The sequence below is a fragment of the Meles meles genome, chromosome 14 (assembly GCF_922984935.1).
Source record: "Meles meles chromosome 14, mMelMel3.1 paternal haplotype, whole genome shotgun sequence".
NCBI lineage: Eukaryota > Metazoa > Chordata > Mammalia > Carnivora > Mustelidae > Meles > Meles meles.
Genome location: NC_060079.1, coordinates 86,140,793 through 86,156,303, shown reverse-complemented (window position 1 = coordinate 86,156,303; position 15,511 = coordinate 86,140,793). Strand labels below are relative to the sequence as shown.

The window sequence follows — 15,511 nt, the reverse complement described above, 5'->3', positions numbered from 1 at the left end:
GTTGCTGGGGGGAGGGGGGTTGGGAGAGGGTGGTGGGGTTATGGACACTGGGGAGGGTATGTGCTATGGTGAGTGCTATGAAGTGTGTAAGCCTGGTGATTCACAGACCTGTACCCCTGGGGATAAAAATACATTATGTGTTTATAAAAAAATTAAAAAATTTAATAAAAAACAATATAAAATCACAAAAAATAAAATAAAAAAAAAGAGAGAGTCTGCTTGGGAACCTCTGTTTTAGGCAAGGCTGAGAGTGGGGATCATGATCTTCAAAACATTTTAGACAAGTTTAGAAATGGAAATTGTGGTTCCTGGATTTGGTGATACTAGAAAATGTGCTTCTGGAGCAGGAAAGGGAAGCTCCGAGCTAAATAAGGGTCATGACGTAGTCATACTGTCCTTTCAGGAAATCAGCCATCTGAGAATCAGGCAGAATCAGGTGGGAGCCCCCAAATGCTGTCACAAGGAGCCAGTTACCTGCAGTCAGTCCCCTGAGGTAATGGTCTGATTTGGAAAATTCATGCTCTCCTTATGGACAGTTTTAATGAGCTTGGCTATTTTTGTTTATTTATTTATTAGCTCAATGAGTGTTTATTTATTTATGTATTAAAGATTTATTTATTCGTCTGAGAGAGAGCGAGCAGGCATACATGTGCGTGAGGGAGGGAGGGGCAGAGGGAGAGAATCTGGAGCAGGTTCCCTGCTGAGCGTGGAGCCCGATGTGATTCCGGGACCCCAAGATCATGACCTCAGCTGAAACCAAGAGTCGGGTGCTAACTGACTGAGCCGCCACATGCCCCTCAGTGAAAATTTATTGAGTGCTTCTCTAATACACTGACAAGGAGAGGGTGCTCTAAACAGAAAGTTAAAAGTGACAGCAAAGAAAGACGCTAACAGAAAATAATTCCAGGAACTGAAAAAATATGGGTGCATTTCACCATGTAGTATTGAGGCAAAAACCGTATTCACGCCGGTGGACCTTGTGGGCAGGCAGCCCCAGAGCTCTGCTCCATAGTGTCAGGGCAAAAAGGCAAATAAACTCGCCCGATAAGAAAAGTTAGCAAGGTAAAGTGCTGCCTCCCCTTGGTGCCAAATATTTGAGACCAAAAATTAGCTGTCTCGTGAGTTTGCACGCCCGAATCCAAGACCTCAGTCCATGCACGGGCATTGCCATAGTCCTGGATGGCTGTGACGTCCTCAGAGGTGACGGAATGCCAGTCAAAGCAAATCCAGGCGTACGCTTCAGTCCAGGCCTCGAAGAGTCTTCCTCTGTGATCTCTGAGGAGAAAATACGGAAGAACCAAGGAGGTCCAGTGTCATTTGCCAAGAAAAACAGCAGAGTCAGACCTGAAGGGTTTGCAGAAAGTCCACCGACAAAGTTTAATGACTTCGAAGTAATGAGAGACAAGGTTGAAAACACGAATGGGATGAGGAATGATAAAGAATGATGAACCCAGTTTCCAAAAGAACCAAATAGAATTCCTGGAAATGAAGGACACGAGAACTTGAGTGAAAACGTCACTGGGTGAGTAAGTGGCTGGACGGGGTTCGCTGAAGGGAGAAGCGGTGAATGGGAAGGCAAGCTCCAAGCACACCTGGACACACGCAGAAATGGGAAGGATGAGGGGCATAGGGACAGAGCAGAAGAATGTCCAAACGTGTCTCACGAGGACTCGGAGTGAGAGGGAAGAAGCCCCGGCACGAGGATAGCGGGAGGGAGGCGACACGACGATTCTGGCTCGAGCAGCCTTGGCTGGAGGCCGGAAGCAGAAGCCCCACCGCAGGCTCTGCCGGCTTTGAGGCAGGGGAGGAAGGCGGAGGCCCTGATGGCAGCTGCCGGCAAGAAGGAGGTGGGCACACCGGGAGCCAGGCCGGCCGTGCCAACAGCCCCCGGTGCGGGCAGCACTGGGCCGTCACCTCCGAGGAGTGCCCTGCCCGCCCGTGTCATCTCCAGCACGGTCTGCAGGCCTCAGCGTTTCCTCAGAGTGGCGGCTCCATTTGGCGAGTCGTGTGGGAAATAAGAGCCTCCGCCTGGTCTTTGAACTCAAAGGAGCCAGAGGGCTTGGTGGCCTGTCCAGGCCTCGGGGGCAGGGTCAGTCCTGAACTCAGCTGCTGCCCAGTACCGTCTTCGGACTCAGACAGACGCACAGACGGGATGTGTCAGAGAGACAGGGCCGCGCGTCTCCCTCCCTTCTCAGCGGAAGGCCATCCCGTGGCCCTTGGGGTGGGACCATGCTGCTCAGGTGTCCCCAGCACTCGCACGAGGCTGCCCCTCACCGGTAACTCCTCTGCAGGTAACTTAGGGCAAGGCCCAGGTTTGTTCTTTGCTTTCCTTTGGCTGTGGGAGAGGGCGCCGGGGGAGGCTCGGCTGTAGACCTTCTTGGAAGGGCTCGTGGGCTCTGGCACAGGGGAGCACCAGTCCTTTCCTCCCGGCCTTGTCCATTCTCCAGAAAAGTGATTTGGGGCAAAGTTTCTGTCTTACTAGGTAAATGCTTTCCTGACGTTGAGCGTGAACTTTGTTCACACGTAACTTCTACGGCTATAATCGTGTTATCACTTAAACGGCAGCTCATTGCCTGTTGGCTTAAACTTAGGCTCCGGGACGCTGGGCTGTCCCATCGCGGCTCACAGGCAGCTGCCGTCCCAGACAGCACAGCACACATGCGGAGAGCACCTGAGAGCCCGCCTCCTGCTTCCCAGACAGGGCTGGGGAAGGTCACATCGTGGAGGAAATCACCACTTTCTCCAGTAAAAGAAGCATATTCTTGTTCCGTGAGCAAAAGAAGTTAAAAACAAGACCTCTCCAATGCTGGGCCGCTCATTTACAAGAATATTCCCCAAAGTACTATGTATTCATTTCCTCTGTCAACATGTGTGATTATTTCAAGGATGACATTGCCTCCCTTTTCCCACAAATGCCTGCAGAGTGTGGGAACAGTCCTGGCGGAAGAGGAGTCCCCCACACTTCCTGACCGGACCTGCAGCTTCCCCAGCGGCCACTGTGATGGGGCTGCGGTGCTGAGCCTCTCCCCAGGGCCACTCCGAGACCCCCGCCCACGGGCAGTCTCCGTCTGTCTCCTCTCACCTGGCTTCTGTTGTGCGGAAGGGGCCACCCCCCGCGCTGGCCTGTCTTCCCACAGAGGCTTCTCACCTTCCAGTGGGAACGGTGCTCTCTGGGCCCAGAGTGTGCTGTGTCTGATTCAGACTGCTAACGGAGGGTCACAAAGTTGTGTTCGCAGTAAGATTCCCTCTTGTTCTGAAAACTGGGATGGTTCCAGAATGGTCTGGAACATGTGGACATAAATGTCAATGTGGTTATTTTCGGGGCAGTAGTGGGATTACGGGGGATGTCTCTGTTTTTGCTTTTTTACATGAGATCAGAAGTTAGACAGTAAAATAACCGCTTTCTAGAGCAAAGTGAGGAGGAGCTCGCCCATCACCGTGTTTGTCTACACGGCATAATTACAGCCCCTCACATCCTGTCGTTCCTGCTGAGACGTTCCCAAAGGAGAGGTCGTTCCCAGGCAGGACGGGTGCGCGCTTCCACACCGGAATTAAAGAGCGTGTGGGTCGTGACGAGTCAGCCCCCTTCTGCTCCTGAAAAACGCCCGTCACTCAGAACCCGGCGCTGCTGTGTGCCAGACCCGACTCCTGCCGGAGGACCCCACAGCTCCAGTCCTGGGGGGACACGCTGTTTGGGTTAGATCTGAAAGGGACGGCGAGGAGTCTGTGGTTTGGGAGGACAGACTCCATCTTCTTGGAGGTTTTCAGTAAAACCTGAGTCGTGGATGAGCAAATGCTGATTTTTGGTTTATGAGGCTGTATGCCTAACAGTTTCTCCTAATACTTAATTTATCTCTAATTTCTCCAGTTTAAAAAAAGTTTTTGGGACATAAATTCAAGCTTTTGGCTCAGATAGTCCTTGTCAACTGGAGTCGGTAAATTCGTGCCCCCACTGTTCTGGGGTGCTCCAGGAGGAATCCCCAGTTTGGGTCCTGGTGCTTGGGGAAGAGCTGAGCCCCTCTAAGAACATTTCCTGCCTGGGGGCGCCTGGAGGGCTCAGTGGGTTAAGCCTCTGCCTTTGGCTCAGGTCATGATCGCAGGGTCCTGGGATCAAGCCCCGCATTGGGCTCTCTGCTCAGCGGGGAGTCGGCTTCCCCGGCCTCTGCTGCCTCTCTGCCTGCTTGTGATCTCTGTCAGATAAAGAAATAAAATCTTTAAAAAAAAAAAAAAAGAACATTTCCTGCTTGGTCCAGTGCCTGCCTGATGCTAACCGGGGCCTCTGGCCCTGCCTGCCAGGCTACCACCCTCGAATGCCCTCCACCGCTCTGTGAGTGGCAGCGGCCACCACTGACCCTTGGTGGTTTATCTCTTTCCGGAGCCCCATGAGTGCAGGCCGCGACTGGCCCGGTGACTCTTCTGCCCAGCACTGGGACAGACACTGGGATCTGACCTCAGACTCTCTCCTTCCTGGCGGAGGCTTAGCTGCATCCCCCCTGCCCCGGCTACAAATGTGCGGAGTGCCACATGACATGACGCGACACGTGTGTTTTGTGGGATCAGAGCGGCTTTCTGTCCAGGAGCTGCCCGTCCCCGGGGTGACGTGAGTCGGGGTTGGGGCTCCCACAGAGGCTGAGCATCCTTCCTCCCAAGGAGACGCAGCATCTCATCAGAAGGGAGAGCTCTGTGGGGAAGCTCGCGGGTGCCAGGGAGCCAGGCCACGCGGGGATTTAAGGAGGTCTGCAGGAAGTGAGAAGAAACCCAGAGGTCTCCCGCTGCCTGAGGGCCAGTGGGGCTGACTGGCCGGGAAGCTTGTGCCTCTGAGGCTCCTTTCTGGCTCTGCGTACCCCAGGCCTCCCTGCTGCCCATGCCTGCTGCAGAGGGAGACGTGGACACTTCCGGCTCAGCGGCCCTATGGGCCCTGCCAGCCTCGATTTCTTGACATTTGTCATTCTGCTGCGGACAGTTGGACAGTATTTGGTTTAGTGAAAGCTTCATCCAGCTTCTGGCTCACAGCGTACAAGGCACATCTCCTTAGCTGAGCTCTGAGCTGCTTGGAGACGGGCCATTGCCCTTTCTGGAAGACCCGCCCTGCAGGCCAGGCTTCCAGGCCCCGCCGGGCTGTGGGCTGGGCCCTGAGCTCCCTCTGGGAGCCTGGACGCTCGGCCCCCAGGGTGGCCTCCTCTGTGGCATCGGCCTTTGTCAGAACGGCCCTCTCACAGGGCGACTCAGAGTGGGGTTCCTTATTCTTGGGTTTCCTTTCCGTCTGCCCCGAGTCGGGAGCCGCCCAGGCAGCTCCGCCCCTCCGCTCCCTGCCCAGATGTTGGGAAATGGACTCCGGCGTTTGCGACAGAGCCTGAACCCAGAGACGACCAGGCGTGCAGCTGTTTTCTCCTGAGCAGGCAGTGTGGCCGCAGGGCCGGCCGCCCCGCTGGGGGTGGGGCGCTGCCCGCCTCAGCAGATGCTGGGAAATGACTCATGGAGCCTCGGCGGTTTCTGCGCGGGTCCCAGAGGAGGCCCTGTCTGAGCCCCGGGCGGCACATCTGGGCTCCGGGAGCAGTGGGAGGAAGGCAGGAGGTTGGCCTGTCGAGCTTATAGAAAGATCAGCTCCGTTTTCGGCAGGAGGGCGTTTTCTTCTCTCTGCCAGAGTTCATTCGAGCTCCTCCCGGCCATTACCGAGGGAAAGAGCCTGTCGCTCTGGCCGCGCCCCGCCGGCCTCCAGGATGCCACCGCAGCATTGATCTGCTGTCGCACAGCAGTGCTTACGGCGAGCCAAGTCCTGTGGGCTGCTTTTTCTTTATTGGGAAGGAGGGTTCTGGAGCCCTAAGGCTGCGAGTGGGGCATGAGTCATGCCTCTGACTGCGGCTGACCTCGGCTGGGGACAAACGGGGCCTGTGTGGAGAGAGACCCCAGGTTATGGCGCTAACGGGAAGGAAGGGGAGGCAGGGGCTGGGCCCCCCTCTGAGCTCCCCAGAAAGGAGACATTGTCTGGCCCGGCACATGGCAGGGGCGGGGATGGGAGACTGCCTTGGTTCCCCTCCTCTCTGGGAACATGCTTCCGACTCCACAGCCGCGAAGAGACAGGCACGGACTTCCCTGTTGACCCGGGACGGGGGTGGGGCTGTCCGGAGGACCGGGTCGGTGTGCCCTGGGGTGGGGGCCCTCATCGGAGGGCCTGTCCCAGACAGATGTCACCGCCTCCCTGGGCAGCCTCAGCTCCCAAGTGCAGGGACATGGCTGCTCTGTGCTGGGACACATTTTGGAGAAGGCAGGACCGCACGCCAGTCCTCGCCCATTGATGACAGACGGCACGAGCAGCTTCGTGGTGTTTCCAGTTGAAAAGGTGTCTCTTACCTGCTCTATCAGTTACCCACCATCCAGTCTGTAACACCAAGTGGGGAGTTCTCAGAGGGTTGCCACGCTGACACAGGAGGGGCCTTGCCTAGACCCGGGCCGGAGCGCTGCGGCAAAAGCGCACACCCGTGCCTGACCCTGAGCCGCGCCGACGACGTTGCCAGTGAAGCAGGAGGTTGTTTTGCCGTCACGTGAGCCAAGTTTGTAGATGCTGGTGAGACTGTGTGTTGGTGGGCGTGTGGGCCGAATCGGTCCTCACGTTCCGGATGGTCGCACCATGTCCCGCACCGGAGCCTTCCGGCGGCGAGCAGCCTTGAGCCAAGCACGCGCCTGTGGGCGCTGCTCTGGGACAGGTGGGCGGCCGTGCACTGGCCACTCTGCTCCAGGCACCGTCAGGGTTGGGACAGGAGAGTCCCGCAGACGTGCCGGCTCAGACCTCAGGCCTGTTGGCAACTGACGTTTTACGTACGTATATGGAAAGTGGTCCGTGACGTGATATTAAAGGAAAAAGTGAACGGTATATGGGGATATGTAACGGAATCCTACTTTTTTTTTTTTTAAAGATTTTATTTATTTATTTGACAGAGATCACAAGCAGGCAGAGAGAGGGGGAAGCAGGCTCCCTGCTGAGCAGAGAGCCCGATGCGGGACTCGATCCCAGGACCCTGAGTTCATGACCTGAGCAGGAGGCAGAGGCTTTAACCCACTGAGCCACCCAGGCGCCCCGGGATCCTACTTTTATTGTAAAAATATGTGTTTCCATCTGTATCTACTTGTGTTCTATATTCATAGATCTTCAGAGAAAAAAATCTGGCATATACCCTGTATTGTTAATTCTGGTTTTCACTTTCTGACATCCTTATGTATTTTTAAAACTTGGTTTTAAAAAAATAGCTTTATTGAGATCTGATTCACATGCCCTGTGAGTAACTACGGCAGACGTGTAATTCTGTGGCTTTCAGTGCATTTGGAGCCGTAGCCGTCAATTGTGGAGTATCTTCGTGACCCTTCACTACCCGTGTCCTGCGGCTCCGGCCACTTTCTCTCTACGCACTTGCCTTTTCGGGGGAACGTGGAGTCGCACTGTGCATGGCCTTTTGTGGCCTGTCTCACTGAGCACCGTGGTTTCAGTGTTCGTCCGTGACAGCAGGCGTCTGAGCTCCACGCTGTCCGGGTCGACGGACCCCACTTTGTTCATCCGCGCGGCTCTGCCGACGGACACGGGGGTTCTGCTGCTTCTCGGCTGCCGTGAGCACGGCCTCCAGCTCGCGGGCCGCAGCGTCTGTGCGGACGTGCGTCCCCCCCGCTCCGGCCATTTCAGGGAAGCGCTGCTGTTGCGAGTGGCCGCGCCGATGTGCGTCCTGCAGGCTCCAACTTCGCCACATCTCACACTTGTCACCCTCATTTCTAGTTACACGTTACACGAAACATTCTTATTCGTGCGCATTCCTTTTTTCAAGCACACAGTTGAGATCGTGAAGGCGTAAGGCAGTACAGGGAGGTTCTAGGAACATGCCTGCGAGTGTGATGATGAGTCAGGGCACCCAGGGAAGCAGCGTCTTCCTGGGCCACCTTGCTGAGGGGGACAGGGACGAAGTGTGCTCCGTGGGGAGCGGATGCAGTCTGCGAGGTCAGGCCCCTGCTGTGTCTGGGACTCCGTCAGCCCCTCAGGGCACGTGCTTGCCACCAAGGCTGGGCGTCCTGCTGCCACGACTCACATGGCACATGACTCCCTGTGGTCTGGCTCTCTCCTCTGGGCTCAGGTGCCACCTTTGTGTCCTGTGGCCTCTGGGGGCAGCCTTGCCCTGAGTGGCATGTCTGAGGGTGTGCGTTGGGGTTCTGTGTCTCTGACGGTAATCCGTGTGCGGCCCGTGTGTGACACTGCGATGACCCGGCAGCTCGTGTGGGCCGTGTGGCTGCGGAATTAAAGGAATTAAACCCCGGAGAGAGTTGTCTGGGGAGGGGCCCAGGGACCGTGTTTTCTAAAACCTGTCCCAGCGGTTCTTCGCAGCCCGAGCGGATTTGGTTGGCTCCGCGTGGAGAGGAGACGAGCAGAGCCTCACGCACCCCGACGGGGTCCCGAAGGTGAGAGGAGAGAGCTCAGACAGAGTCACACGTGGCTTTCCCTAAGGACGCCTCTGCCCGGACAGACAGACACGTGCGGGGGTGTGAGGCCTGCGAGGGCAGTGGTGACGTCTGCGTGATGACGGCCTGGTGGCGTGGACGCTCTGCACCCTCAGACCCTCAGGACAGCAGGGTCCCCCCCTCCCCGCCCCCGGCTCTAGTCTTGCTCAGTGAGTGAGCAGGACGCACGCAGCCGTCCTGTGTTTCCAGACGCAGTCCCGGGTCCAACACGCCCTGCTTTGCCGCACGGCAACTCCGTCGTGGCTCAAGTGCCTTCCCCTTTGCGGCTGCTTTCTTGGCTATTGTCAGACTCACTGTGGCCTGGTCCTTCAGGACCCCGGGCCCCTGCCTGCCTCATGTGCTTCTGGGTTATTCCCTCTGGCGCCCCAACAGCCCCGGGCCCTCAGGGGCCACCGTCGACTCTTCTCCCACCCGGCAGGTCCGCTCTGCACATGGCAGGTGCCGGGAGCTGTCTGGACAGGTGGGCTCAGGCGGTCTCCTCAGTGACGGTCGCACCCTCTGTCCCCACCCCCCAGGCTGGCCCTCGGCTACTGGCTGGAGGAGACAGGGTGACCCCGGCACCTCTGCGCCCCCGTCTGTCCGCGGGTCAGCCTGCACGGCCACGGACGGTGGACGCATGGCCTCTTGACGGGGAGCCAACTGCTCTGCCTTTTCCGTACTCCGGGGCCCGTCACCCTCCTCAGCCACGGCCTGGTGTGGGCTGCACCCAGCCCCCCGCTCGGCTCCCTCGCCCTGCCTGGCCGCGCGAGCCCGGGCTGGGACTCCGGCAGCCCGTCCGGGCCATGGACGGTGGGTAGAGGCCTGCCGGCGTCCTGCGTCTGTTTTCCTCATGGGTGGTGCCTCCCTCGGGCCCGGGAGGGGTCCACGTGCTCTGTCGGTTCTGGGCTCACCGGGCCTTGGTGAGCTGATCCCAAGGCACAGAGTCGAGACGCCTGTGCGGCACCAGCGGGTGAGTTTGACCGATCACATGCCTGTGTCTGAAGAGAGCGGACTGTTTGCTGCTGGGGCAGGTGGGGGGGCAGACACGTGGGTGGCCCCGTGTCATGGCCCCGAGAACACTGTCCTGTGGGGCCGTGGCACTGGTCAGATGCAGAGGCCCCGTGGTCTTGGGGCCCCCGAGAGAGAACAGTGCTTTCTGACGCCGACCGTGGTGTGCCCTCTCATCTCAGCGGTGCTCAGGTGTGGTGGGGAGAGTCGTCTCAGGACTGACCAGACACGGGCTGGAGCGCCTTGCCATCCATGTCCCTTGCGGGGGCTTCCATGGCCGGGCACCACACTGTCCCCTTCTCCACTGTTACCCCAGCCTGGCCAGGACTGTGCGTTCTTCCTCCCCTGACCAGCACAGCGTACCCTGTTAGCTTTCCTGACTTCGGACCTTGGCCGTGGCGTGGGGGGGAATGGGTAGGGCCAGTGGGTGCCGCAGGGAGTAGCGGCCATCCTGTACCCAGCTGCAGCCGGTCGGGGGCCCTTTCCAGCAGGTCTGCTCTCGGCACACCTAGCTGCGGACTCAGCCTGGCCCAGCCCAGCAGCTGGGGGCCTGTTTATTGACCTTGACTGGGGTTTGTGGTTCACGTTGGGTCTCCGTGCATGGGACGCTGGTGCGGGGTCTGTGTGGAGGGTCAGCCCGCGGCCAGGGGTCCTCTCTCCAGTAACAGGTGCAGATTTCAGCCCCACTTCCAGGGAAGGGGAGCAGCAGGGCCTGCCCCTGGCAAGCCGAGTTTGACGGACGTGCGTGAAGTGAGGCCCGCCCGCATGTCCCACGTGTCCTCGTGGTCCTGGAGTGTTGGGTCCAGCCTGGACACACACAGCGGACTCATGCTCCCTGCGTGAAGCTCTCTGCCCGCAGCTGATCACTCCGGGTGACGGGCCTTGGGGCCAACAGCGGGGACCATATTTGCACCACAGCAAGCAAACCACGGTTCCACATCACACACGTGAGACACGGCGTGACATGTTGCTGACACACACGAGAGCATGATTCTGCGTGCAGCTGCGTGTGGCTCTGCACCCGAGGCTGGTGCTCAGCGGGCGGCCCCACGCTGGCCAGCTCATCTAACGGAGTCCCTTCTGCTTGCTTCTCAGCCCCTTCTATGGAGAAGACTTCTACTGCGAGATCCCTCGGAGCTTTCGGCACCTGTCCTTCTACGTCTTCGACAGAGATGTTTTCCGCAGGGACTCCATCATAGGTGGGTACCGAGATGGGTCGTGTCTTCGTTCTCTCTGCCTCTTTTGGGCGGGGCCTCGTCCTGTCCGGCGTGTGGCGTCTCCTCCCAGCTCTCTGCCCTGAGCCCAAAAGCATTCTCAGCCCGGCTTTTTTGGCTGCGCTGAGCAGCTCTGGGAGGCGGCAGTGGGTACCTGGCTGGCCTGGCATTGGTGCCCCCCACGCCCTGAATGGGCCTCCCGAAAGACCCGTGCCCTGGACGGGGCTCCTGAGTGCCCACAGCGGAAATGAGCTGCCTGAGTGCCCCTCAGTCCGGTCAACGTGTAGAGAACGTCACACCACGAGCGCACGTGGAAGAAAGGCTTCAGAGGTCTCCTTCAAAGGGAGGTTACAGTGACCACCAGACCTGTTCCCGGGTGACTTCTCTGAGGGCACATATGCAGAGGATACCCCCTTCGAAATCCTTGGGGCCACCCGAGCGCCCTGTTGAGCTGGCTGTGACATTGGAGGGTTCCACGGGACCCACTTTGTCAACCACGGCCCTTCCCGCAGTTTGTGTCCTGGAAGCCTAGCGGTCTTTCCTTGGCCTGTCTCGTCTCTGAAAATTTTTGTTGTTCCAGGTTAAGATGCTACAGAAGTGCAAGTTCTGACTCACTGCGAGTTCCCCGGCCCCGGGTACATTTGAGACGTGTTAATACACTTCCCTTGTTCTCGTCAGTCTTCTGTTGCAGAGTCTGAGAGAACCTAGAAGGTGGGAGGGAAAAGGTTTCCCCTCTGCTGCTGTGCGTGTTGACTTCTGTTTAAGACCAACAAGCCTTCCCCCGAGTGACGCGCCATCCTGAGCTTCCCCGGCCGCGTGAGAGTCCCGGGAGCCACACCGCGCTCCGATCGTCAGTTTTTGTTTTTATCCATTTGGCTGTCTTGATGTGTGTAGTATCTCATTGTGGGTTACTGCATTTCCTTTTTTCCTTTTTCTTTTACTCGAGAGAGAGAGAGAGAGAGAGGGAGAGCACAAGCAGGGGGAACAGTGCGGGCAGAGGGAGAAGCAGGTCCCGCTGAGCAGGGAGCCTGACACTGGGCCTGATCCCAGGACCCGGAGATCACGACCTGAGCCAAAAGCAGACACTTCACTGACTGAGCCACCCAGGTTCCCCGAGTCTCTACCCTTTGTTTTCGATTCCTATGCACATTCATGATGAAAAACCAGTTAATATTCTACGACCATGTTTCATCCAAGAGGGAACCCCCTCTGGTTGGAACACCAGTTCTGTTGTTGAGCTTTCCCAAGCCACAGCCCAGGACGCCCCCCTTAAGAATTGCTGGGTGTGTCACGACACACTGCAGCCAAATACAAAATGCTCCCTCTTCACTCCTCTCCGCGCAGGAACGTCGCCCGGCAGACTAAGATCACGCGCGATGCCTCTGACCCAACACTGTTGCTCCCCACCCCAGAAGTACCCGTTTGCTTTAACATCGTCTCCCTGTTTTGATGTTCTTCATGCCCGTAATTTCATTTCTTGTGTAAGATATGCCCACCTGGGACCTGGTGTGGTCCCTACGGATGTTAGTCTCGCCTTTCGCTACAGTCCGTCAGGCTGCAGCTGCGTCTCGTGCGCCTGCCCTAATGCTCCCGCCCTCTGCCAGGTCACCCCGGAGCAGAAGACGAACCATGGAACTTACTGTCAATGCTTGGGTTCACAAATCTCCAGGGGAATGATTCATAAAAAGCTCTGTCACTGGAATTCTTGGAAGAGCTTCTGCCCTAATCAAACCAGGGCTAGGTTCCAGCCTTACTATGACCTCGATAAACCTCACATTGCAGGACCCCTATCTTCCTTCCGTGCCAGTTCTTCTTCCCAGTCATCAGTAGCACCGCTCTGGACGAGTAAGCAGGAGCTGGTCAGGCTTGCTGTGCTCCCATGGCCGCCGCCTTAATTATCTTCCCATATTGGCAAACCCCTATGGAAAACTAACTAGCCAGACCTTACCCTTCAAATGCATTAACAATGCCTGGGTCACTCGACAGTGCGTGCTAGGATGCGTAAAAACCCACCTATCTCTCTTATTGCCCACACACCCCACAGTGCCTCATAGAACCAAAAGGGCTTTAGGTATGATAACTGCTAGAATTGGCCATAGGCATGTTGGCCCTCTGGGATGAATTTGCTTATCATGAAACTACCCTGTGTAATCTAACAAACATCCTAGAAGAATTATCCCACTATACTGCTTCAGCCCTACAAAACTCAACAATCACTCCTGCGTTCCCTCGCTTCCGTAGTCCTAGACCATCAAACAGCACAGCCAGTCGGCAGAACAGGGGCGTCTGCTGCTGCTGATAGCTCTCGTCGTACCTCGAAAAATACTTCCTCCCAAGTTGAACTACGTAATTTTTTTTATACAAGCCTCCCAGCTTCACAGTATCAGCAACCGCACCTCCAGTGAAATTTGAAATCACAGTAAAAGTTATCTATCTTGTCCAATCTATTTAGTTGGTTGTTTGGCAAAATAGGAAACATCCTTCAGTTTGGACTACAGGGGTGACTGGCTGGCTCAGGCAAGCATGATCTCTGGGTCCTAGGTTTGAGCCCCAAGTTGGGTGTAGAGATTACTTAAAAATAAAATCTTAAGGGGTGCCTAAAGCTTAGTTAAATGTCTGACTCTTGATTTCAGTTCCGGTTGTGACCTCAGGATCCTGGGATCAAGCCCCACTTCAGGCTCTCTGCTCAGTGGGGAGCCTGCTTTCCCCTCTCTCCCTGCCTGCCTCTGTGCCTACTTGTGATCTCTCTCTCTGTGAAATAAATAAATAAAATCTTTAAAAAAAAGATTTGATTTTTTAAAAATTTATTTATTTCAGATGGGGTGGGGAGGGGCAGAGGGAGAGGGCAAGAGAGAATCTTGCTCCCCACTGAGCAGAGAGCCTGATGTGGGGCTTGATCCCAGGACTCTGAGATCATGACCTGAGCTGAAGGCAGAGGCTTAACCCACCGAGCCACCCAGGTGCCCCAAAAAATCAAGTCTAAAGAAAATCTGGAGTACAGTTCTGTATGGTACTGATAATTTTGGTATTAAGCTTCTGATGCTGTATAAAATACTCTTTCTAGGGGTGCCTCGGTGGCTTAGTTGGTCAAGCATCAGATTCTTGATCTCAGCTCAGGTCTTGATCCCAGGGTCATGAGTTCAAGCCCTGCATTCGGCTCCGTGCTGTGTATGGAGCCTAAATACTCAGCTTGGTTCCAGAAGTTGCTGCTTTTTCTCTTCTTCCACTTGCGAGCTAATTATAGTGACCCAGGCTTCTGTATGTACTGGGTTGGAGTACTGTGATCCTTTTTTTAAAATTAACATATAATGTATTATTAGCCCCAGGGTACAGGTCTGTGAACCATCAGGCTTACACACTTCACAGCACTAACCGTAGCACACGTCCTCCCCAGTGTCCCCAGTGTCCATCACCCACCACCCTCTCCCCACCCCCACCCACAGGCAACCCTCCATTTGTTTTGTGAAATTAAGAGTCTCTTATGGTTTGTCTCCCTCCCAACCCCAGAAGCATCAGAAGCTTAATACCAAAATTATCAGTACCATACAGAACTGTACTCCAGATTTTCTTTAGACTTGATTTTTTGGGGCACCTGGGTGGCTCGGTGGGTTAAGCCTCTGCCTTCAGCTCAGGTCATGATCTCAGAGTCCTGGGATCAAGCCCCACATCATCTTGTTTCATTTTTTCCTTCCCTACCACCCAAACTCCAAACATTGACTCTCAACTTCCTCATATCAGGGAGATCATATGATAATTGTCTTTCTCTGATTGACTTATTTCGCTCAGCATAATACTCTCTAGTTCCATCCACATTGTCGCAAATGGCAAGATTTCATTTCTTTTGATGGCTGCATAGTATTCCATTGTGTTTATATACCACATCTTCTTTATCCATTCATCTGTTGATGGACATCTAGGTTCTTTCCATAGTTTGGCTATTGTGGACATTGCTGCTATGAACATTTGGGTGCATGTGCCCCTTTGGATCACTACGTTTGTATCTTTGGGGTAAATACCCAGTAGTGTGATTGCATGTTGTAGGGTAGCTCTATTTTCAACTTTTTGAGGAACCTCTATGCTGTTTTCCAGAGTGGTTGCAACAGCTTGCATTCCCACCAACAGTGTAGGAGGATTCCCCTTTCTCCGCATCCTCGCCAGCATCTGTCGTTTCCTGACTTGTTAATTTTGGCCATTCTGACTGGTGTGTGGTGGGATCTTACTGTGGTTTAGATTTGTATTTCCCTGATGCCGAGTGACGTGGAGCATTTTTTCATGTGTCTGTTGACCATCTGGATGTCTTCTTTTTTTTTTTTTTTTTTTTGTTTATTTGGCAGAGAGAGAGATCACAAGTAGACAGAGAGACAGGCAGAGAGAGAGAGAGGGAAGCAGGCTCGCCGCCGAGCAGACAGCCCGATGCGGGGCTCAATCCCAGGACCCTGAGATCATGACCTGAGCCGAAGGCAGCGGCTTAACCCACTGAGCCACCCAGGTGCCCCCCATCTGGATGTCTTCTTTGCAGAAATGTCTGTTCATGTCCTCTGCCCACTTCTTGATTGGATTATTTGTTTTTTCGGTGTTGAGTTTGATAACTATTTTGGATACTAGCCCTTTATCTGATGTGTTATTTGTGAATATCTTCTCCCATTCTGTCAGTTGTCTTTTGGTTTTGTTAACTATTTCCTTTGCTGTGCAGAAGCTTTTGATCTTGATGAAGTCCCAATAGTTCATTTTTGCCCTTGCTTTCCTTGCCTTTGGCGATGTTTCTAGGAAGATGTTGCTGCGGCTGAGGTTGAAGAAGTTGCTGACTGGTTTCT

The 15,511-nt window shown here is 55.4% G+C and overlaps 1 protein-coding gene across 1 annotated transcript in view; it reads left to right on the top strand.

Moving 5' to 3' along the window:
* Positions 1 to 15,511, top strand: part of RASA3 (RAS p21 protein activator 3) — a 109,782-nt gene that overhangs the window by 42,139 nt on the left and 52,132 nt on the right. Inside the window, exon 3 of the mRNA XM_046028302.1 lies at positions 10,579 to 10,682. Within this exon, the coding sequence (XP_045884258.1) occupies positions 10,579 to 10,682 (104 nt within the window). The remainder of the gene's footprint in view (positions 1 to 10,578; positions 10,683 to 15,511) is intronic.